Source organism: Sinohyriopsis cumingii, chromosome 2 (assembly GCF_028554795.1).
Source record: "Sinohyriopsis cumingii isolate HCF-2022 chromosome 2, ASM2855479v2, whole genome shotgun sequence".
NCBI classification, from domain to species: domain Eukaryota; kingdom Metazoa; phylum Mollusca; class Bivalvia; order Unionida; family Unionidae; genus Sinohyriopsis; species Sinohyriopsis cumingii.
The window spans coordinates 23,718,055-23,743,028 of NC_142962.1; the positions used below are offsets into that span (position 1 = coordinate 23,718,055).

The window sequence follows — 24,974 nt, forward strand, 5'->3', positions numbered from 1 at the left end:
AAGAACCATATACATGAGACTCATCTTACACCAAGCATCATGCACTTGAGGCTCACCATGCACCAATTACCATAAGCTTAAGACTCATCTTGTACCAAGTATCAAACAGGTAAGACACAATTTGTATCCAATATGTACACTTAAGTGAAACTCACCTTGCACAAAGTACCATATACATGAGATGCATACTGTACTAAGTACCATGTGTGTGAGTGAACCTTACCTTGCACCAAGTACCATACAACTGAGACTCATCTTGCACCAAGTATCAAATGTACGAAACTTTGTACTGAGTACATACACCTGAATCAAACTTGAACCAAGTACAATACACTTGGGACCCATCTTGCATCATGTACCATACATCTGAGACTCATCTTGCACTGGAGACTCATCATGCAACATTTACCGTACACTTGAAACTCACCTTGCACCAAGTGCCATACACTTGAGACTCACCTTGCACCAAGTACCATACACTTGAGACTCACCTTGCACCAAGTATCAAACATTCGAGACTCACTTTGTACCAAGTAGATACACTCAAGTCAAACTCACTTTGAACCAAGTACCACACAATTGAGACTCACCTTGCACCAAGTACCATACATAAGACTCATTTTGTACCAAGAAATTTATATATCTGAGTGAACATCACATAGCACCAAATACCATACACTTCAGAATCACCTTGCACCAAGTACAATAAATGAAATTCATCTTGCATCAAGTGCCATACATGTGAGACTCACTTTGTATCAAGCACATAAACTTCAGTAAAACTCGACTTGAAGAAAGTTCCATACATGTGAGACTCACCTTGCAATTGAGACTAATCTTGCACCAAGTACTATACACTTAAGGCTCACCTTGTATCAAGTACCATATGTGTAAGGCTCATCTTGTACCAAGTAACATACACTTGAGACTCAACTTGCACCAAATACCATAACATGAGTCTCACCTTGCACCATGTGCCATACACTTGAGACTTACTTTACACCAATTACCATACACATTAAGACTCATCTTACACCATGTACCATACACTTAAGATTCATGTTTGACACTGAAAACAGGTGAAAACATGATAGCAAATGAAAACACATTGATATTAGATGAAAACAGTGATAACAGCTTAAAATACACTTATGACAGATGAAAACACTGATAAAAGATGAAAACACACTGACAGCAGATGAATATATGCTTACAACAGATGAAAACATACTGATAACAAATGCACACAAAATGATAAACACGAAAATGGTGACTGTCCTATGTTATATTTAAGCTGCACTCACTTAAAATCTGGATGTGAGCAAAGTATGGCAGTCAAGATGATTAATTCATATTCACAGGTGGAGACTTCCTTGAGAGAGTAGATCTCTCCTCGTCCATCTGGCTGACAAACATATTTAGCGTGAGATGCACGTGGGGTTCCTGTTAGATCACACTCTGTACCATCTGTCATGTTAACCTCATAATATGGTAGATCAACACCCTCTATCTTTTGATGTCTGATTTCCTGGGAACATAAATTTGTATTGGCAAGTATTCATAGAAACTAACCAACATTACTGACTGTACAAGTACTAGCACATACACATTACTGACTGTACAAGTACTAACACATATGCATTATTGACTTTACAAGCACCAACACATTGTCTATACAAGTACCAACATATACACTTTATTTGTACCAACAAATACACATTACTGACTGTACAAGTACCAACACATACGCATTACTGATAGTACAAGTACCAACACATACACATTATTGACTGTACAAGTACCAACATATACACATTATTGATTATACAAGTACCAGCACATACATATTACTGACTGTACAAGTACCAACACATTGTCTGTACAAGTACCAACATATACACATTTTATTCACTGTACAAGAACCAACTAATAAACATTTTTGATTGTACAAGTACTAACAAGTACACATTTTTGACTGTACAAGTACCAACACATACATATTACTGACTGTACAAGAACCAACTAATAAACATTTTTGACTTTACAAATACCAAAATATACACATTATTGACTGTGTAAGTACCAACACATACATGTTACTGACAGTACAAGTATCAACACTGTTTTAAACATTATGTATTTATACTTTCTTGTTCTAAGGGTGAGGAATCAAGTGGTCAATGACATGAAGAAAACCAAAGTTCTTTGGGAAAGGAACAAGAATGACAGATGAATTTCCTCACAGTGAATTTATTATATAATAGTTACATATTTTTACCAAACCCTTGTATCAAGCATTTAGACTGACTAAAATCACATCATGTGACACAGAAAACTTAAAAGTAGTAGTTCATAACACCAGATGGGAACTACTTCTGTATTCATGTGCATTTCTTGTGTGCTATGACAGTATCAGTAAATCAAGGTTAAACTATAGTTCTGTTGTTCACTATGGCCATTCATGCTGTGTGTAACTGCTTTTCAAGCTTTATGACATGAATCCTGTAAAATATGAAGTTAAATTCTTTAACTGAACTAATGGCCAAAAGCATCCAATGCAAACATAATATCTGGAGTGATTGACAGCTACATCAAAAAGAACATTGTTGACATGCAAGCAATTATAGCTAACTTATGACAAAAATGTAAGATTTCAATTTTTGTTACACCAAACATTATTTGGAAGACAACAAAAAAAAAATCCTTATGGAATATTTATTTTTGTACATACATTTTAACAAAAACAGACCCAAAAAAAGCTATCAGAAGACAACAAATTTTTGAATTTTGTATTTGCCAAAATTCTAGTTGATCAATACCAAGTAAAATTATGACAAACAAAGTGTCTGTTGTTGGACACAGTTACATTTTCTTTTAATATTCTAGTTCTCAGTATGTATGCTTATATCCAGTTCAGTGACTGTACAAACACCTAGGCTGAAAAAGTAACCTAAATATCAATGGTATACAGACTAAATTAAGTGTAAAAAGTATGTCATAGTGACCTGCTTCTGCTATTGCAGTGACAAGTAATACTCCTCAAAATGCATACACATACATTTATCATCTGTGTACAAGTGTTTGAGAAACTCACATAAACATGAAAATTGTACATGATCACTGGAGTGTAAAAAGAAGGTCACAATGACCCATGTTTGTTACACTGGTTTAGTACTCTTCATAATGAATGCATGTGTTTATTTTCATGACTGTACAAGCAAAAGTGTACCAGAAACTGACCTAAATGTCAGAAGTGTACATTATCACTTAAGTGTGAAAAGTAGATCACAGTAACCTACTTTTGGTATGAGAGGTAGTGTTGTACCTCTCAGGATCCATGCACAGATTTATTTTCACAAATGTCCAAGCAACAGTGTCCCAGAAACTGACATAAATTAAAAATTTAAGTGAATTCCTACAGACACTGTTCCATGTAAACCTAAGGAAAATGTATGTGTACGCATTCTGGGGAATATTACATATTAATGCATGGTCCCTGTTTTTAGTATATTCATGCAGTACTCCTCAGGATGTATGTACATATAAACTTTCTTGAATGTACAGCAACAGTGCATCCCAGAAACTGACATAAACATGAAAAGTATGCATTACCATTGGAACATGAATATCACATCACATGACCAGTTTAAGGTACAGAGGTGCAATGCTCCTCAAGAGGTCTGTAGCTTCATCACTATACAAGCAACAGTGTTCAGGATACAGACCTAAACATAAAAGATGTACATTTCCTAATGCTAAAGCAGACAAAATCAGCAATGACAGCTACAATACCTGGAGTTCAGCACAGAGTTCTTCTGCACTCAGTGAAGATGAGCTAAAGATTGTTAAAGACAATTTTAAGCCAACATATTATTTTTGCTTTTGTACATGGAGGTCCCATACAACATACCTGTATTACTTCTGTTTCTGCAGCTTCTGCCATTGTTTTACCTAAAACAAAAACAAAAAGCAGACTATTTTCATAACTGAAACACCTTTAGGCTTTATTACTCAAAATATATTTTAATGCATTAATTCAGCAGAAAACGATGGAGTGGTGGTGGAGGTGGCAAGCACCAGAAAACAACCATAAACCAATCAGATAGGATGCTTTTCTTCTTGAGGTTTTATGATTGTTTTGCAGTCATTATTTAAACACATTTGGTCAAAATCAAACTGAAAAAGAGAAAGTAAAGAATATTTTGGTGGGTAGGAATACACTTGAATCGATGATTTGCTGTTATGAATACTTTAAAGCCGCATTGTAATGATAACTTCTGTATTGTTTTTGAGGTGTTTTTATATTAATTAGTGGGAAAGTCAAAATGATAAAGAATGGATTATTCTGGTGCACTAATAAAAAGGGACTGTGTAGTTCTAAAAACCACTAATTTAAAGACCCAACTAACATACATAGATCTGTAAAACAATACAACCTCATTTTTGATCCATTAATTTAAAAACTGATGAAAGTTTCTTTTGTGTGCAAAAACCAAGAAATCTGATACCAACAAAAATAAATTCTATCCAAGTTCAATTTGTTATGTTAGAAGTACACAGAGAAATCCTGAACAATAATTTAATGGAATTAAATTTTATTATAAAAAAATCAAAGAAACTGGATACATTCAATGCTTTTGTTCAAGAGTAAGGACCTGCTGCAGAAGCAAACAATACAAAAACTGCACAAGTTAGAAGATATCTGATAAGAGCTGTATTGAAATTCTGTAGACAAAATAATTTCAGACTTCCAACACTGTGGACACTGATAACAAGGTATATAACCACTTATGAAATCAAAACTTTTTTTAAAAAAAGAACAATTTGGACAAGGTATATCAACAATGAAGACAAGATTTGAGGAAATCAAGTGTTGTAAAAAAAGAACAAAATCCTTATCATAAAATAAAGTCTTTGATTGTGTAAAATGATAACATGCTAGAAGAATTAGAATTTTCCCTTACTCAGATCAAAAATATCTTACACTTTGAAATTTTTGGCAATATCTCACTGCCTTCATCAGCAACTACTGTTGATCATGTGACTTATAATGGTCAGATGATACAAACAGACAGGTGTAGATGGGTGGTAATTCAAGCTCATCATCTCTATTTAGTGTTGGCCTCCATCGTCATATTTCAACTGCCTCCTTCACCTTCCATTTCCAAGTGTTGTCCTCAGATGTGATGACCTTGGCCTGATTGGGAATGATGGAATGTCCCTTTTTCCTAATGTTCATGAATTACAGAAGACTCTTAACTGATATGTTCCTTAATCCTTGTTTCTAACACTCTGCCTGTTTCACCAATATAGACATATTCACAATCGCTACATTTGATATGATAAACCACCCTATATTTGTTTCAAATTTTCTGTTTTGTTCTTGACATGTCTAAGTTGTTCCCTTAAAGAATTGTATGGTTTTTGTGATATATTTCAATCCCATGTTGTCTGAATACTCAGGCTAGGGCATCTGATGTACTGTGGATGTATGGCATACTGATCATGGTTTTGTTTGGGCCACTACTGTTTTATTTGGTCTTGTTGTCTTCTTCTCTGAGTTTGAAAATCAACTCTGGATAGCTATTTACTCATAACGCAGCTTCAACATGCTCTACATCACATGAGCTGGTGAAGGCAGTGAGATATTCCTGAAAATTTCAAAAATCTCAGACATTTATGCTCTGAGTAAGGGAAAATTCTAATAATCATGAATTATTCAGAGCAAGGAAGCAGCTTTTTCAGTTTTCAAATGTTTTAGCTATATCATAATCCAGCTGATGTCAAGATACGATTTAAAATTTGGTGGATCTTTCCATCAATTCTTTAAATGTAATAATAATTGTATCCATCAGTAGGAAGTTGCTGATGGAGATATATATAGGTATTTGGCAGCTGTCTTCATGTATATGGTACTTATGTGGGGGTAGGTGGGTGCAGGTGGGGTGGGTGCTGTCTCTATTTACTTTGGTACTTGTATATCGGAAAAACTAAAAATGTGTTAATCGAACATGGATGCCTCAACATAGCACTTGAAAACTAATCTAATGGCCAACCTAACCAAGGTCAGATGGATGGACAAGGGATTTTCACATCTTAACTTTAATTTTATTACAACGAATATTAGTTATAAATAACGACAATTTAACAGTATCATAAATCATATTTGTGAAAAACTGGAATATATATCGCATCCCAAAATGTTTACAAACCTTTGGATTTCTCTAAATCACTAGCCTTGGTACTTTTTCCAAGATAAAATTCTTGGATCTTTGGCTTTTGCTACAAAAAAAGAATACAGTAATATATAAATACTACTGATGATAAAAGTTATAAATGAATAGATGATACATGCTTCTGATTCTTTTTCTAATACATAGAAATCCCTTGAAGGAACGGATTCTCCACTAGATGAATTTTATACATACTTCTGATTCTTTTTCTAATACATAGAAATTCCTTGAAGGAATGGATTCTCCACTAGATGAATTTTATACATACTTCTGATTCTTTTTAGAAGACATAGAAATCCCTTGAAGGAACTGATTCTCCACTAGATGAAAGAATTTATGGAAATCCTCAATAAGTCTGCTTTTTATGTCCGGATATTCTTTTCAACTCTGTGATGCACTTTAGAAACTTCGACATACCAAATTTGTTAAACAAAATATTTGTGTGAGTTAACATGTGTGTGTGAGGAACCCTTCTTGAAACCTAAAAAATGTATAATCTCCATTGTCCTACACAAATATTCTGTTCATCCTGCCAATAGATTTAAATATTTATGGATATTAGCTTGGAATAAGTAAATTAAAGTCAACAATGGCAGATATTTCGAACAGGTAAAAATGACATGTAGGACTCACAAATTTGTGTATCAGTAAAGTTAGAGCTGCTCCATTTTTAAGGTCAGAATATGCATAACCTTTGTAAGCAAACACCAATGAAAATATGCATAACCTTCGTAAGCAAACACCAATGAAAATAAGCATAACCTTTGGAAGCAAACACCAATGAAAATAAACATAACCTTTGGAAGCAAACACCAATGAAAATAAGCATAACCTTTGGAAGCGAACACCAATGAAAATATGCATAACCTTTGGAAGCAAACACCAATGAAAATAAGCACAACCTTTGGAAGCAAACACCAATGAAAATAAGCGTAACCTTTGGAAGCAAACACCAATGAAAATAAGCATAACCTTTGGAAGCAAACACCAATGAAAATAAGCATAACCTTTGTAAGCAAACACCAATGAAAATGTGCATAATCTTTGTAAGCAATCACCAATGAAAATAAGCACACAGGTAGAATATGCATTTGAACACTTTAACTTGACATTTCCTCTTAATTTCTGGAATTTAGTTGGAATATATGTTGCCAGAGAAACTGATTTTATCCTAAAAAAAGCCTTTAAAGTTTATATTTTGAAGATTTTCTCCATATCTTAACTTTAAAGTTTACCAAATAAGGAATACTCAAACCTGTGAGGAACAAAGACTTAGGAGACCAGCAAAATAAAGGTTTTATGAACAAGCAATCTTTACTTACTATTCTCTCATTTTAACATGCCAAAACAACTCACAAACCTGATTATTAATGTTATATCAATTAAAACTGTAATAACTTAAAATGACAAAAATGCTCAGCATGAAAAAGTCTTTAAAGCAAATATACCTTCAAGCATGCTCCCATACCAGGTATTCATTGCATTTCTGACACACACTAATAACCTATAATGTGCAGGTTGGAGAGGAACCCAATTTTCTTATTTAAAAAATACCTCCAAAAATAGACACCTATGAGCTGCACATGAATAAAATTGTGATCAAAATTGATAAATGAAATCAAAACTGGTAAAATGAAATCTGATATATTGCTCATTTATCATCAAAAACAATTGTTAATGCCTTGAAATTTGAATCAATATCATGAAAATTTTAACTTTTAATAATATGTAATATGTTTTGTTCAATTTTTAATACAAATTCTCAGTGCACTGTCAATAACATTATATGACAAAATATTGATTACTTAAAATCTAGATAATGTCTACTGGTGGCAACACTTAAGAACTAATTAGCAAGAATTGTCATGTGAAATTTGTGTTTCAGCATTATCTTCTACTTTGGCCACGGTCATTGTAAATGCAAACTGCCATTAAACATGAAAAATGCTATCAATCGTCAGAAATACATCTGTGAGCAAATCCATCAGAAACTAATAAAGTGCTGTGTTTTGATCAATGACTTGCCAAAATATTTGTTGCACTGATACAATCAATTAAAAAAAGTGTTAGTTATATTTAGTATTGTCTGGTGGCTATTGTCAATGATTATGTTATGTATATCCAGATTGTGTACCTGAAATTAGTCCAAAATCAAGTTATTGGTCTATCTGATAAGTGACATTTACTTTGTAAACAACATAATTCATAGCTAATATTTCTCTATGACTATAAATTAAAAGTTTAGGTCATTATAAATTGTAAACATGCATGACAAAGACCAGAGCCTGAAGGAGAAAGTAGTTGTGACTGCCAAAAGGTACTGTTCAAATATCCTCCAATGATAAATGAGTCAGAAAAAATGGTCATGAGGTAGGAACTGCTCTGACCTGATGATGTTTAATCATCATTAATGAAATAAAGGTCCCTCTCAGTAAGGGATTGAAAAGTCTGTTTGATCATGAGAACAATCCATGAAGAAATATCAGAAATATTAGCAGAGCTCTTAAGAAGACATTTCCGACCCTTCCTTATCTGTTTTGGAGAAAACAAATAGAGCTGTAAAGCCCTAACTAGGCAGGTGTTGATCTTGATCATTCCCAGCACAGTTACAATGGAAAATTGAGATCTCTACAGCATGTCGAGCTACCAAAGGAAGCAGAGGTTATTTGAAACCTGGGTGACAAAGGAAATGGAGGCAAGGCCAAACAGCAAAGCATAAAAAGGGAAAATGCCCTGGTCCAGACAAAACTAGATGTACTTTCTGTGAAGAGGAAATATATTGTGGCACGAAAGACACATCCTGAAGGTCAATGGAAGCTGACCAGTCAATAGGCCTATGATGATCCTGATTTAAGCTGACCAGTCAATAGGCCTATGATGATCCTGATTTAAGCTGACCAGTCAATAGGCCTATGATGATCCTGATTTAAGCTGACCAGTCAATGGGCCTATGATGATCCTGACTTAAGCTGAAATCTCCATTTTTAATGGTTCATGTGAAGAAAAAAGTTTAAGGAGAAACGACCAATAATAATAATAATAATCCTTTTTTAATGAGGGTAGTTAAACTAAAATACAGATTTATCTCCCTTGAGGCCCTCTGCTGCTTTCTAACAGTGTACAGGCATGAATCTTACAAACAAAATGTGTAGAAGAAGTAAAGTCATAACAATTAAACCAAACAGGTGAGATAACTTAACAAATCAATTATACTGAAACAAAAGACAGATTAGCATACACAGTGACAAGACAGTTGAACAGAAACAGATTTTAAAAGATAAAATGACATACAGAAATGAAATGAAAGTAAAGTTTCAAGTATTTGGGGTACATTTCATTAAAACTGTCAGTAGAAGTGGCTGATCTAACTGATGTGGGCAAAGAATTCTGTATCTTTGTTCAGTCTTGGGTTGTGGTAATTTCAAGTGGCCATGTAAGGTCAACCAAAAAGCATATGGCCTTTCAATTCATCAAAACGTTTTCTCATATATTTGGGCATATTACAATTTATACATCTGTAGACAAGATTTGCCTTTTGAATGTTTATTCTGTCATTTATTTGAAGCCATTTCAGTTCATGGAAAAGAGTCTTAGATGGTGTGTCAAAGGAGCATCCAAAATTAAGCCAGCTGCTTTCTTTTGCATCTTTCTAACTTAGTATGAGATCTAAAGACATAGTCAATATGTTTGTCCCACTTTATGTCATTTTCAACTCCTAAAAGTTTTTATTGATTAACATTTTCAAAGAATTGCCCATTTATTGTCAGATCTAGCAGTTTATCAGAAGTGGAATAAAAGTTTCTTTGATGAGGCTATTACCATACATTTTGTTTTTGTTTCATTTATAAGCAAGATGATATAGTAGCATCATCTGCAGATAAGTCTGTGTTTGAGTTATTTTTCCACAGAGGAAGGTAATTTATGAAAATAAAAAGCAGTGGAACTAAAATAAACCCTTGGGGAACAACATAATTAATTTCTACTGAGCTAGAAAAAATTACCAATAGCGATTTTTTTGCATTCTGTAGCATAGATAAGATGAGAACTAGTTTACGATGTTAGTATCAAATTTAATGCATTTTAGCTTAGATAACAGATCATGATCAACTAAATCAAATGCCTTCCTGAAATCTAGGAATAGTATGCATGTTAGATTCCCTCTTGATATTTCCTGCAGCCAACAGTCTGTGAGTTTTATTAATGCTCTTTGGCATGAATGACTTATGCAAAAACCAGACTGATCTTTGTGACAAAGTGAGAATGTTTTGAAATAGGCCCATACTTGCTAAGCAATCAGTCTCTCCAAAAATTTTGATCATGTGGGGAAAATACAAAAAGGTCTGCAGTTTCCTGGACAAACCTAGAGCCTTTACATGTATTGGGGTTGCATTTACTTGTTTCAATTTATCTAGGAAAACACAGACTGGATACTCTTGCTAATGAGGTTAGCTATAGATTGAGATATTACAGGTGGTTGAAAATGTTTGGTATTTCATGCACACTTGTAGTTGAGATTCCATTGTGGTCTAATCGGGTAGGCATTACATTTTGGGGGAGGGCTATAATCTATTAGAACCACCATAATGTGCTTGTACTGGTAGCACTGCAAATAGTTTAAATTATTAGTTTTTCTTAGCTTTATGTATTAAGCTGCTTGCAGCGCTTTTTTAAAATAATTTTCCCAGTCCATGATTCTATGAAACTCTTTTGTGTCCTGCTTCTTTTAAATCTTTGGTCATCCATTTAGGTTACAGCTCGTGTTTAATTTGCTTGCAAGAAGCATAATTGTCTAATACCATGGATATAAAGTTTGTACCATGCCTCCAAAGCTGTACTGACATTTCGAATATTTGCAATATCACTGAAAGGAATATCTGCAAGATCATTAAATGGCATCAAATACAGGTCATTACGGAAAATTGAGAAAATCTCTGTATTTTATTTCACAATGTTGGTTAATGGTAAGTTTAGGCATGTCTAGTGATACATACAGGATAGTGGTCACTTACTGCAAACAAAGGTACTGCACACAAACTTCACTTTCATTTTCTAATTTATTTGTTTATATATGGACAATTATTGTTGAACTATCTTTCATGATTCTAGTTGAACTGCCAATGACCTGAGTGAAATTACTAGTTTGGAAACTGTCCAGCCATTTCTGAGGAGGGCTTGTAGGATGTCTATGTTAAAATCACAACGTTTTATTGCTTCATAATCATGTACACCAACAGCATTTGTATTTGCTATTCAAATATTTCAGTCCATTCTACTTTATAATTTGGGAATCTATAAGCAGAGTATATCAGAACAGACTTTGTTTCAAATATACTTCTATTCATATACTTTCAACAGGGATGGTTTATGGAGTCTGATAAATAATTATATATATATATATATATAAAAAAGAATCCCCACTCCCTCCATATCATCCCTATCTTTTCTTTCAAAATGACACCCTTTAACATCAAGTAAGCTATCCTTAATGTTACTGTTTAAAATATTTCACACGGAAAAAGAATATGTACAGATCAGTTCTGATTTTAACAGTAGCCTAATCTCATTAAGTTAGGCAAGATATGCCTAAAATCAGTGCTATATAGTCATTGCTTTTCAGTTTTCTGCTTCGGCCCTCGGCTTCAAGAAAAACATTTTTCAGTGGCCCATAGTGTCAAAAAGGTTGGACAGCACTGCCTTACACTGAGGTTGGCAATTCTTAAACAATTTTTTACAGATCCAAATGTTGTACAAGTTTGCTCACTATCATTATTTGCAGATGTGCTGGGATCAGTTTAACTTTGTACCTTGAGAGCTATATTATCATATAACTTCATATTACCTTTAGTACAATCTCATTTCTAATTAGTATTTGTAACATAAACATTACATTTAGTACAACATGCATCAAGGGAGTTACATATTTTAAGTATGGTCAAGTAGACAAGTATCAATATCTTCAATGACCAGTCCCAAAATATTTTTACTGTATGAATTTGGTTGGCCAAGGCTGACATTAGATTGCATTTGAGTCTTACTATTACAAATTAATCTTGTTGCAAAAGTACATACACATTTGAAATTAATACATGCTTCACACTGACCTGAGAGTAATAATATTTGTCTGCATAAGGGATTTTGTTATTGTTATTTAAGCTCACTTTATTTTTGTTTGTTGTACACAAACATGAGGTGGCATTCTCCTTTTTGCCACATACCTAATCAGGTGGCACTGTCTTCAACGATCAGAGTTTTTGTTTATGCCCATGTGTTCCACATGCATTGCAAGAGACAGGCTTCCCATGATGACACACATCAGTAATGTGGCCTGTCTCACCACAGTATTGGCATTAGTCTTCAATAACTTATCTTGAAGATCCTGGAATATTTGTTCATGTTACGAAGTAACTCGGCTGTTCCCTTTTTGCTCAGGTGGATTCTGTCTTCACTATACAATTATGGATTCACTTTATTTGTATGAAAAAGGAATAGTACTGATGTTTTAAGTTCTCACTGAAATCTATCAAAATACTGTTGACTATTCTTAATTCCAGGTGGTAAACCTAAACCAATGACGTTACACTGAGAATGATTTTTAGACCATATGGCAAGCAATAGACTCTCATAGTCCAAATGACAGCTATGAATATACAATGCAACAATAATATCAACAATAATATAATGCCTGAAACCTTACATGACAACTAGGAATAAATATACAATGGACTTAAGGTCTAAACACTCCAACTATATGGACAACCGTATGACAAAAGAAAGCAATATATGTATACAGTGTGACTGAATTCAAACAGACAAAGATGTCATACTGTTAATGAGGACAGCTACTGCACATGGGCCAATGACATCAGGGGACAGACTGGGTCTGTTTTTTGCCAGTTCTCAATTTCTATAACTTTCTATATATGCGGGCAAGAGTAATTTCTATTCTGAAAAGCAAAGCAGTGCAAAAGTGTATGTATTACTGACATTAAAATACAGTTTGCATCTAATTCTCTTATTAGAAGTTCAATGCCTACCCTACACTAATAACAATGAGTTTTACACACCAAAATGAGCTCTTTCTGTTCATGGTACTGTCTTATGTGCCTCCCATGGCATAGTTCATATGTCCAGTAACTTTCAATCTGCAAGAAAACAAATATGTTGCACCATAAATGCAAAGGAAGATGAAATAATACAATTTATTGTATGTATTCATTTGAACAACGAGTATTGCACTCAAGGGGCATAATTTGTGGGTAGACACAAGCTTGGCAAAGTTCTTGCCCATAAATTTATTAATAATGACACCAAGGGTAGGATGTCCCCATTCCACAAATTTTATTATTTTTCTCACGTTCTTTATCAATAAAAATGCATTATCAACAAAACCACACCCTTCAGGTACAGATAATGCATTACAAGGACAGAAAGTTTGAAAAAGAAATAAAATCATGGAGCAATAACTTTACTATCATTAATTAGACTGAAAAAAGCTAGTTTGTGGCATATCAATTTGATGAAGTCATGCAAAGAATACCAGACAAATACATTGTGTTAGTTATGATAACGGTCACCTGGTATAGTACATAGATAGTAAAATCATGCATAAATACTCTACATAGGAAAACAGCCCTTCATTTAAAGAAAAGTGACAAGTGGCAATCTAGATTTCCTGCCTATTCAGCATATGAAATTAAAGCCATAAAAAAGCATGATTAGGATTGCTAAATATTATAGCACGAATTTTACATCAAAGAATGTTCTGGAAGTGTTTACCCACCTCCACTTTTTAAAACTGAATTCACTATTTTTTTGTGAGGTACCAATTATTTGGAATTCTGTGGACTTAAGGGTCATGATTACTCATATGAAATGCACAGCCAATTAAGAATGCCTCAGATCAGAGACTCTGACAGGCAAAGTATGCCTACAGATCAGACTAGAGACTGGCTTGCAAAGCATGCCAACAGGTCAGACTAGAGACTCTGGCTTGCAAAGTATGCCAACAGATCAGACAATAGACTTTAGTGAGACATGAAAAGGGCAATTTAATTTGGAAAGATAATCCCTTTAATTATATCATGTCAAATATAATTCAGTGAGTAGACATATTGCCACAAGCAGCTGAAGCCAAGAAAGATGTCTGCCACTGACAAACATAAGAATGATATCATCAGATAAGTGACTGATTTTTGCTACAAAGATACAAAATAGGTTGGCTTGCAGTCAAAATAAACTAAAGTTATATGAAAAAAGCCAGTGGGATGTGAAAAAGAACAACAAATGACAAAGCATACAAAAAAATGGCTAGCCATAGTAATAAAATAGCATTGCACAATGCCATCCTAACAAGGCCTGTGGAAAACACTATAGCATATACAACACACATTCAACATAGGTATGTACAGGTAATGACAGATCAGAGTCTATACCTTTTGCTTGAAAGCATGGAAACAATGAACAACAAAAAAGAGATATGCTGATGCAATTAATGGCAGATTTGAGTCTATGCTGTAAAATAAACAACACAGACTCCACATATTCTGGCACAGGTGATGCAGATCTGAGTCTATGCTGTTTGGTTGAAATCACAGATAGAATAAACAAAACAGACTCTAGATATGATGACATGGGAGGAGACTCTAACATGCAAGTACAGATTATGGCAGATCTGAGTCTATGCTGTTTGGGTGAAATCATGGATAGAATTAAAAAAACAGACTCTAGATATGATGACATGGGAGGAGACTCTAACATGCCAGTACAGATTATGGCAGAGCTGAGTTCATCATGTACAATAAACAACATTCAAGATCAGCTGGGACAGGGGATGGCACTAGGTATATGCTGTTTGGTTTGAAATCATGGAGCAAACAAACAACAAAGACTAGATATGCTGATACAACTGATGGAAGGGGAGTATATCTTGCTTGGTTGAAATCATTCAAATGAGTATCTTGTTTGATTCAAATCATTCATATGAATCTATGTTATTTGGTTGAAATCATTCATATGAGATGATGTTTGGTTGAAATCATTCATATGAATCAATGTTGTTTGGTTGAAATCATTCATATGAGTCAATGTTGTTTGGTTGAATTCATTCATGACTCAATGATGTTTGTTTGAAATCATTCATATGAGTCAATGTTGTCTGGTTGAAATCGTTCATATGAGTCAATGTTGTTTGGTTGCATTCATTCATAGGAGTCAATGTTGTTTGGCTGAATTCATTCATATGAGTCAATGTTATCTGGCTGAAATCAGTCATGTGAATTAATGTTGTTTGGTTGAAATCGTTCATATGAGTCGATGTTGTTTGGTTGAATTCATTCATGACTCAATGATGTTTGTTTGAAATCATTCATATGAGTCAATGTTGTCTGGTTGAAATCGTTCATATGAGTCAATGTTGTTTGGTTGCATTTATTCATAGCAGTCAATGTTGTTTGGCTGAATTCATTCATATGAGTCAATGTTATCTGGCTGAAATCAGTCATGTGAATCAATGTTGTTTGGTTGAAATTGTTCATATGAGTCGATGTTGTTTGGTTGAAATCATTCATATGAGGATGTTGTTTGGTTGAAATTGTTCATACAAGCCTACACTGTTTGGTTAAAATCATTCATGAGTCTATGTTGTTTGGTCGAAATTGTTCATACAAGTCTATGTTGTTTGGCTTTGAAATCATTCATATGAGTCTACATTGTTTGGTTGAAATCATTCATAAGGGTCTATGTTGTTTGGTTGAAATCATTCATATGAATATATGTTGTTTGGTTGAAATCATTCATACGAGTCTATGTTGTTTGGCTGAATTCATTCATATGAGTCTGTGATCGTTTGTTTGAAATCATTCATATGAGTCTATGTTGTTTGGTTGAAATCATTCATATGAGTATATGTTGTTTGGTTGAAATCATTAATATAAGTCTATGTTGTTTGGTTTAATTCATTCATATGAGTCTATGTTGTTTGACTTAATTCATTCATGAGTCTATGTTGTTTGGTTGAAATCATTCATATGAGTATATGTTGATTGGTTGAAATCATTCATATGAGTCTATGTTGTTTGGTTGAAATCATGCACAGAATAAATAAAACAAACTCTAGATATGCCAGCACAGGTGATGGCAGATCTGACTCCATGCTGTGTTACATATAGGGTACATAAAGTCAATTAAGAAATACAATAGCTGGTGGTTTGTCCCATTCTACACCTGCTACATTGTGAATATCATTTTGTAAATTAATTTTTAGGAACTGATGTTCTTATTGCAAGTTTTTGTTGAATTTATTCAAGTAATATTAGATTTGTCCCTTATCACAGCCTCCATACACTTGCACTGTATAAACAAAATAAATCAAAGACCTTAAGCAATAAATAAATGTACTATATTTCTCCCATGATAAGACCTGGCACCAGCATAACAAATTTGTTAAAATATATGAAGTGGGCTTATTATCAGACAAATGTGTTCACAGTAAATATTTACAAAAACTGTGTAAAACTGGAAAGTGAGCTTTATCATGATTAATGGTCATTGCATATGTGAAGATGAAAATTTCAGTATAATTAAATTCGCATTTGTCAGTTTTATTGGCCTTTGTCAATTACTGGGTTGAATATATAAATACAAAAGTTCATTATCGTTCATGAACACCTTCAAGTCAATACAAAATAGCTGAATGAAATCAAGATAAAATTTTTTTTAAATAGAATCATTACCCTATATGAGCAGACACTCTGTAAAAACAATGTTTTCATCAATTCGTCTGGGGATGGACCAACATAATTTGCCTTCTTTTTCTGAAAATGAAGATTTGAGAATTATCTATTCCTTAACCATATAAAATGTTAACATATTAAAAATATAACTAAAACTGATAAATAAAATATTATCTTACTGAATATGTGGTTTTAATATTAGGCAAAACATGAGGTTTTATTACTGGGAGAAATGTTAGTTTTATTATTAGACAAAATATGTGGTTTTATTAATTAATAAAATATATGGTTTTATTATTGGACAAAAATAAGTGGTTTGTCTAATGTGACTGCAAATAATCTGGTAAAGATAATATAAAAACTATAACTAGTTCTTATTTTGAATGAATTTATGAAATAAGTCACATGGCTTTGATAAATGCTTACAACAGATTGAATCATTCAAAGAGTTTCACATACTTCAATTGAAATCAGATAAATTTCAGATTCTTTTTATTGCCTGACAAAAATTACTTGTTTTTCCAAAATATCTGTCCAAAACTGATATAATTCAGACTGAAGAAAAGGTGACAAGCAAAAATGAATGGCAGAATGAACATTTAGCTTCAAAAGTGGCAAATAAGTGAAACATATCTCTGTGTCTGATATAACACAGTCTGTACTTAAACAGCAACAAATTTCAGTATGTAAAAAGGAAAATGAACAGTAACTAATCCAAGAAACTCAATTAAATTAGAGAAATAAACAAATCACTAATATGAAGAATCACAGATGTTACATTTTAATATCAAAGGACTCATTACTAAACAAGAAGAACAACCAAAAAAAAACAATGTACAGTGTTGCACATAGGACCTATGGGCAGGGGACACTGTGTCCTCCTATCTCCCAATCTGGGGGACACACCATTTTAGTGGGACAAATAAAAATAATATTATATAATGCACTAATAGTGCTATAAAATGAGATATTCTTATCTGCATCTTCAACAGGTTATGCCACCATAACTTTGTGATCAACAGAATCTTATCGTATTTTCCTTGGACACTTACATTACTGTAATAAAAATCTTATCATGTGCTCAATCAACTCATGAAAACTTTATCTGGTCAACTGGAAATGATTTGCACTGTGGAGATTTCTGCCCTGGATCATGCTCCCTTATTTAACTTTAGTGTACACTCATTATGTACCGGCATTTATTAGAATAAATAACGATGTTTTCTAAATTGCTTTTCTTACCAAACTAACAAATCATTAATTACATGACAGTTTTTGTGTTTGCATACAAAATTTGTCATCAGCCTCAAAATAAATTAAATCTTCTTTAAAGTAGGGGTGACTTTAACTGGGAAAGTATGTTACACTAATAGCAGTCAAAATTTTACTTGGCAACTCAGCCAGCTATCACAAATTTTGAAAGCTTTCAATGTGAGATAAATTATTTTAATATAGGTATTCACTATCATCTCAGTTTTATCACCTTTTGTAACTTTGGACATTGCTAGCTCCAAATAAGGCATGGGTAAACAATGACTAATGAAAAGTAGACATATTTTTTCATTTTTCTTTTAAAAGAGCACAGTGCACAGGATCCAAATTTGGGGAACATAAAACTGGGGAAAGCCCATGTAGCCATGATCTATGTGCAACACCGATCAAATATGTATCTTTATTATAAATTTATATTTTGTAACAGGGTTCATTACTGTTTTAATATTATTTGATAAAATATGTGTCATGTTACTATATCACTGCTAAATATAAATGCATATAATGCATGAAAACATTATCACAGGATTCAACACAAATTTTGATGCATATTTCGAGAATAATTTCATGACAACTTACTGCTTCCTCTTCCACTTTAGACATAGGTAACATACACTTGTATTTCTCATCAGAAGCTGTTTGAATGAATACACTCTCCTCTCTTCCATCATAATTCTGAAGAGAAAAAAAGATGTTAAGATGCACTGCAATGAGAAGCCTCACAGTTTAGCATATCAATTGTTGAGTAATTAATGTCATTTGTAATGATGCCAATTCACGTCTTGGTCCTGTTATCAAAACTTGGTTAGGCTGATCTTCAGTTATTGTCAAAATAAAGATCAACCCTGCCGAAGTAAAAACAAGCCACCAAGAACACGAAAATATGCAGATCATCTTAAAAAATCAACCAACAGTGCATCAGTAATTCTAATTGAAATTAACCAATCATTTTGAAACCCTAAATATGAAAATAATAGAAATGTTAAGCGGGAGAAGTTTAATGAAACAGTAAATAAAGTACCTAAAGTGGTGGTGGGCTATGGAAAGACAAACACTGACTGAGTACATGTCAGGATGGACCAATGAACTGTTAGAGAAGTGAAAGCAAGTTAGGATTATAATAGATCTAGTGAAGAAAAGAAAAGAGAGTACTAGATAAAGAGGTCAACAAGGACAAGTCAGACTGGATGGATAGGAAAGTTATCTTCCAGGAAGAAGCAGCAAGAAAGGATTATTAAAAGAATAAAAGAGAATCAGAGTGAAGATACATGTATCAGGCAAGCAGAGATCAAACACCACCTTGATAAGACACAAAGACAAACTGATAGTAGATAAACAAAGTAGTCATTTCCTTTTGAGATATACCAGTATTACTAGAGGCATTTGTATGCTGTGGGTTGATTGCTGACAGATGATTCTTTTCATAGTTAAATCTATGGCAAGCTTTTAGTAAGGCAAAATTTTACATTGCACTGAATGTAATCCAAGTTTCAAGTGGAATTTTTTAAACATTTTTTTAAACATTATGTACATGTCTATATTTGGTAAATAAAATGGCATATATTATAAGTTAACAAGGAGTGATGTGGTGGACTAGGGTCATGGAACTGTGTAATAATTTGGAGTTGTGAAGCCCCCAAAATTCTGTTCATTTTTAAGTTCCCATTGGGTGCTGTAACTGTGCATCAGTGTATGCACACTCAAAACATTTTGTATACATATATCAATGTAACTATTGCTAAACTTTAAGCCCGCACTTACTGGGCTAATGCCTTTGACAAAGGATGACATGGATTAACATCAAAGACTGCAAAACAGTATTAATCCCTACTAGATCTATTTCACATTTACTTAAATTGTCTACTGCCTCACCCCACTCACAACTTCATCCCACTTCCATGTCTTAGTAAATGCCCAAAGAAACAACATGAATCACTGAGTGCAAGTGAAAAAAAATGGTAACTGAAACTTTGGGTCAAGTGGAAATGAAGTCAGAGCAAGTAATTTATTTTAAGACCCAAAGTATAGATCTGAAAATTTTGTTTAGCCTTGAATGTATCATGACCATTGCAAGAATGCTAAGTTCGTAGATGGATGCAATTAATGATCAGGATCCTGGGCAGAGTTTAAAGATAAGGGTCCACAATTCTTCACTCATGGAACTCACGAGTCATCAACATATTTCTGAGAGTTCTGGCAGAAAGTCTATAAAGTCCTTCATTAGCAAAACTATAGAAATGTCAAAAGTAGAGAATGGAAATGATAAAAATACATGATCATTATTTTATTAAATATCTGGATTCAATTCTCATCCACATAAGATTATTTTAGAGCGAAACTATAATCATTTTCGCACCAATTTCAATAGTTTTCTAAACATCATACAGAATTGTCTTGCTTTTCTGCATAGCACAACAGCCCTCATCAAAAATTAAATGATCACGGATAACTTTATGATGGATGACGACTGATATATGCAAGTTGATATTAACATTTCAAGTGAAAAGATTTGGCTTTCAGGCGGTCTTATAACACTCACAAAATGCTCTTAATGTACCATCTGATTCCACTTTTTGAACCATGATCCCTACGTTCTCAGATTCAGAAAGTACTGCTGTGTCGTGAACTGTAGCTGAGATGGAGTCAGCATTAAATATACATCTGAGTTCAAGTTTTCTTTGTTGTCTTCACCTGTGCCTTCACTTTTGTCTAATTTTGCCTTTCATTATCATTAGTGTCAGATTTTGATGACTCATTTGTATGAGTCGCGGTACTTTTCTGCATTGGGCTCCGGGTGGCAAAGTTTTCTAAAGCACTTGCAGTTACTTATCACTGCCATCTGACCTCTGTCCTTACAGGTTCGAGTCTCAGGCTCAGCCTCTGTGGGTATGTGGGAAAGCTTGTCAGTAGCTTCCCGTGGTTAGTAGTTCTTACTGGGGTGTTCCCAGGTTCTGTCTCCACCAGTTATACCAGCTGCTATGTATAGCCTATCATGTACTGATAAACAACAAGTTGTCTGCACACTCTTAAAAAGTGTTTACTGATACTGCAGTGCCCTAGTATACATCTTACATACTGAAGTAGCAGTTATTTTTATTTTTTTTACTGCATATCAATAATTCGACAGTAATGTCCAACTCAGAATTATTATTTTAGAAAGCTTTGACTATTTTCACGCTGACATTATTTTAAACACCATTAAAACAACATAGGACATTGTTTATTTGCCAAACAATTGTAAGTACTTACATACACATTCTATAGAACATCAATTCTTTAGTCTCATCACATCAGAAGGATTAACTATTAATTAGTCATACTTGGCTTCATACCTGTTTACCCAAGTCGGTCATTAGCTATTCCATAGATTGGCATGGTTGATCAAATTTAAAAATGGCATCAGTGAAAATGGGGTGCATCAGTGTGTGTATATGTGATTTGGATTTTTAACAAATATAGCCTTAACAGTTTTTCAGTCATATCACTATGATCTTTGCAGTGTGGCAGTTTACAATGATGTCATACACTGGGGCATCATGCCGCAGACATATAGCATCATGTCACACCCAGTCACGTCATCCTGATGCCATGCTGACCAGTCATAACACTAAGCTCTTAATGCTGAGTGCCTAGCAATGCAGCTGTAAGTCCATTTTTATAAGTCTTTGGTATGACTTGACTGGGGTTCAAATCCATGACCTCCCACATCCAAGGTGGATGCTCTAACCACTAGGCCACTGATAAAATTGTATGTCCTCCAATGATTTCACACTTACTCGACACAGTAACTCGGTCCCTGAAAATCATGTGATCCTTTTTATAATGGGTGGTTGTCATTTCATTTTGCACAGTAAATATGGTTGCTAAACTATTTCCGACAATGCTCAATAAGAGTTGCCTCCACCAGTCCACCCTCAACTCACCCTACCCCTGTGTTGTTAACCTATTTTTATTGTTCTCGTGTCGATTATTTAACTCATTACTGCTGGGATAACTTAATTCAGATCTGCTAATCATTGAGCAATAAATTTCCCAAATTAGCAACCACAACCAATGTCAACAAAAACTTTTATATAATAAACCTGACTAGCAACTTATTCTCTCAAATAGCAACTACTTGCATATAATTTAACCTAAACTGGCAGTAGTCCTACAATGTAAGACATATCACATGCTGCTTTTGTTTTAGTGCTTGTCGTCACCAAAAATAATATCAGCGTCGAGGTCTTACAATTAGAACTAAAACTGGCAGTACAATAACAGACGAATGATATTTAGGTGTAAAGCTAACCTTTTCAAGATTCAATGGTCCCAACCATTTAATAGCAAATAGATCGCTGTCAGAGAAAGGGTTGAAATCTCCAGTCACTGGGAGGAAAAGTCCTATAAGTAAAGTAAGAAACATGTTCATCTATAGGTGTTCATATCAGGCTGACGTGTTTATTTTGTATGGAAGCTGCCATATTTGTCATTCTGCAGCAAATACGATGGTAATTCGTAAACCAACCGTGGGTACCGTCCAAGTAAAAACAACTTCTCGAATCCGAAATTCGACAAATTTGCTACTTTTTAAAATTATTCTTTAAAATTTATCTCAGGATCACACTCTTCGTATTCTATAAATTTTAAAGAAAAACCCAGGCCACAGGCGTACACATTTTTATGGAAAAAAAGTCAGGTGGCCATGGACCACTGGTGTTCAAAATTTTACTACTCTTGCCCTACCACTGACGGGATTTTAAACCACTTGACCTTTGATAATCACCCTAGTTCACTGGTCTTCACCATAATTGTCATAACAACGAAAAAACATATCTAGTAGCCTTTCCAGCTTTAACTAAGGTATGGGTCAACAGGTTGTGGTAGAAGGCCAGTCATCTTCATCAGCCCCCGTCACTTCAGGCATACCCCCAAGGAACGGTCATGGTTCCTCTGCCTTTCTTGATCTACATCAATAATTTGCCGTTGGGAGTCGATTCCCAAGTCGGCCTTTTTGCCGACGACAGCTTGCTGTACAGAGCAATTGACTCGAACCAGGATGCAGTACGGTTACAAGCTGATCTAGACCGCCTACAAAGATGGGAAAATGGAGCTCAATCCTGACAAATGTGAGGTCATCCGAATCATTAACAATTGACAGATCGTCCCAGCCATATCCATGGTCAAAAACTAACGATGACATCCAAGGACAAGTATTTGGGAGTCATCATTGATAGTACCTTGTCATGGAACAGCCACATTTGACTCTGTTACAAAGAAGGCAAACAACACCATAGCATTCCTTCGTAGAAATCTGTCCACATGCCCCAAACAAGTAACGGCTGTGTGCTATAAATCCTTAGTACGCCCACAGTTGGAGTATGCGTCGACCAATTGGGACCCATCGACCAAAACAAACATTGCCAAACCTATAGCAGTACAACGAAGGGCAGCACAGTTTACTACTGGTGACTATCGACTAACCAGCAGTGTCTCCACCATGCTCCAACATTTGGGATGGGAAGAAATTCAAGCTCGACGCCAGCTAGTCCGATAAATCAACCCCACAAATCTGTGTTGATACTGATGGACGAAAATCAATATCATCACGGGTGAAGGGCTGATTTATCGGCCTAGAAGCCAGCAAGTTAAAGCTGTTATGATGTACCGGATTGTACACCAGCTAGTTGACATCCCAACAGCACCATACCTCCAACAGACAGGATCTAACACTTGAGGAGATTTATGTAGATTTCTCATCCCCTTCACCAGAGTAGCAGCAGGAAGGGCGAACAGCCACTTGGTTGAAATATAATTTGCTTAAAACAAAACATCATACGAAAAAAAATAAGGTCATGTATGTACTTGTTTACATATATGAGGTCGCGCCCTTCCTGCTGCTATTAATTTATCCAAATATTTTATCAAGTCCGATTCGATATCTTGTTCTGGGATCATGTAAATTTATTGTTATAAATCCATGCGGACTAGCCTGTGCTCGTGAAAAAAAGTTTCTAAATTTATTTATATCCATGTCACCGCCACACCAAGTTTGATGAATATTTTATCAACTCCATTAAACACAACTAAAATATTGCAATTGTCTCTGATCCCTTTTGGTATTTGTATGTATCGCTGAGTAACATAAATCACATCAGTGTTTTTATGTCTACCTCGAGAAAATATTCTAGCAGGATTTGACTGTTTGTCCAGCATCACATCATCGTATACAACCAAATTATTAATAAATCCGTCTATGGAATCTACTGATGGTGCTTCATCAATATCGGTTATAAACTCGATAACATCGTTATCTTTGTCCAATAATCTTGCGTTTTCATTAAAATCTTTAAGCACATCATAACATCGTTGATCATCTATAGACGGGGCTACCAAATACAACTTATCCCATTTTAGCCATCTCATTATAAGATTAAGTAACAAATGTGTCTTTCCACTTCCAGATGGTCCTATTATTATCATCCTAATCGAGTTCGGTAACGCAGGATGGTGTTTGACAGGTTCTCGTTTTCGAGTCGCTGAGAAATCAATTATATCCATATTATATAAATACATGAATCTATATTGTTTACGCTGTAGAACTAAAACCCCAACTAATGATCTATCCATGGTTACAACAAAAAATGCAAGAATAGCATATGGTGGAAAATGTGCAGTATGTAACAGAAAAAAAGTTTTCTTTTTTTACCTAAAAACGATGCTGGTGATATTGCTAAATTAATGTCAAAGTTCCCAGACA

At 34.3% G+C, this 24,974-nt stretch overlaps 2 protein-coding genes across 3 annotated transcripts in view; one reads left to right on the plus strand and one right to left on the minus strand.

Moving 5' to 3' along the window:
• LOC149804473 (endoplasmic reticulum lectin 1-like) overlaps positions 1 to 22,701 on the minus strand; it is a 54,957-nt gene extending 32,256 nt beyond the window's left edge. For both annotated transcript variants that reach the window (XM_089940688.1, XM_089940687.1), the window contains exons 1-7: positions 22,527 to 22,701; positions 18,815 to 18,910; positions 16,964 to 17,044; positions 13,298 to 13,375; positions 6,213 to 6,282; positions 3,911 to 3,951; positions 1,305 to 1,528 (exon numbers count right to left, since the gene is read on the minus strand). In XM_089940688.1, the coding sequence (XP_089796814.1) occupies positions 1,305 to 1,528; positions 3,911 to 3,951; positions 6,213 to 6,282; positions 13,298 to 13,375; positions 16,964 to 17,044; positions 18,815 to 18,910; positions 22,527 to 22,646 (710 nt within the window). In that variant the 5' untranslated portion in view covers positions 22,647 to 22,701. The remainder of the gene's footprint in view (positions 1 to 1,304; positions 1,529 to 3,910; positions 3,952 to 6,212; positions 6,283 to 13,297; positions 13,376 to 16,963; positions 17,045 to 18,814; positions 18,911 to 22,526) is intronic.
• Positions 22,702 to 23,158: 457 nt separating this feature from the next.
• On the plus strand, positions 23,159 to 23,951 carry LOC149804474 (uncharacterized). Its single transcript, XM_089932979.1, has 3 exons — positions 23,159 to 23,326; positions 23,439 to 23,762; positions 23,859 to 23,951. The coding sequence occupies exons 1-3, from the start codon at positions 23,159 to 23,161 to the stop codon at positions 23,949 to 23,951; spliced, it is 585 nt and encodes a 194-aa protein (XP_089789105.1).
• Positions 23,952 to 24,974: the final 1,023 nt, after the last annotated feature.

Bases quoted from the DNA above. Each gene is read 5' to 3' on its own strand.
- LOC149804474 (XM_089932979.1), top strand. From the start codon at position 23,159: ATGGTTCCTCTGCCTTTCTTGATCTACATCAATAATTTGCCGTTGGGA. The intron at 23,327-23,438 runs GCTCAATCCTGA...AGTATTTGGGAG, and splicing joins TACAAAGATGGGAAAATGGA to TCATCATTGATAGTACCTTG. The intron at 23,763-23,858 runs GTCCGATAAATC...CCTAGAAGCCAG, and splicing joins TTCAAGCTCGACGCCAGCTA to CAAGTTAAAGCTGTTATGAT.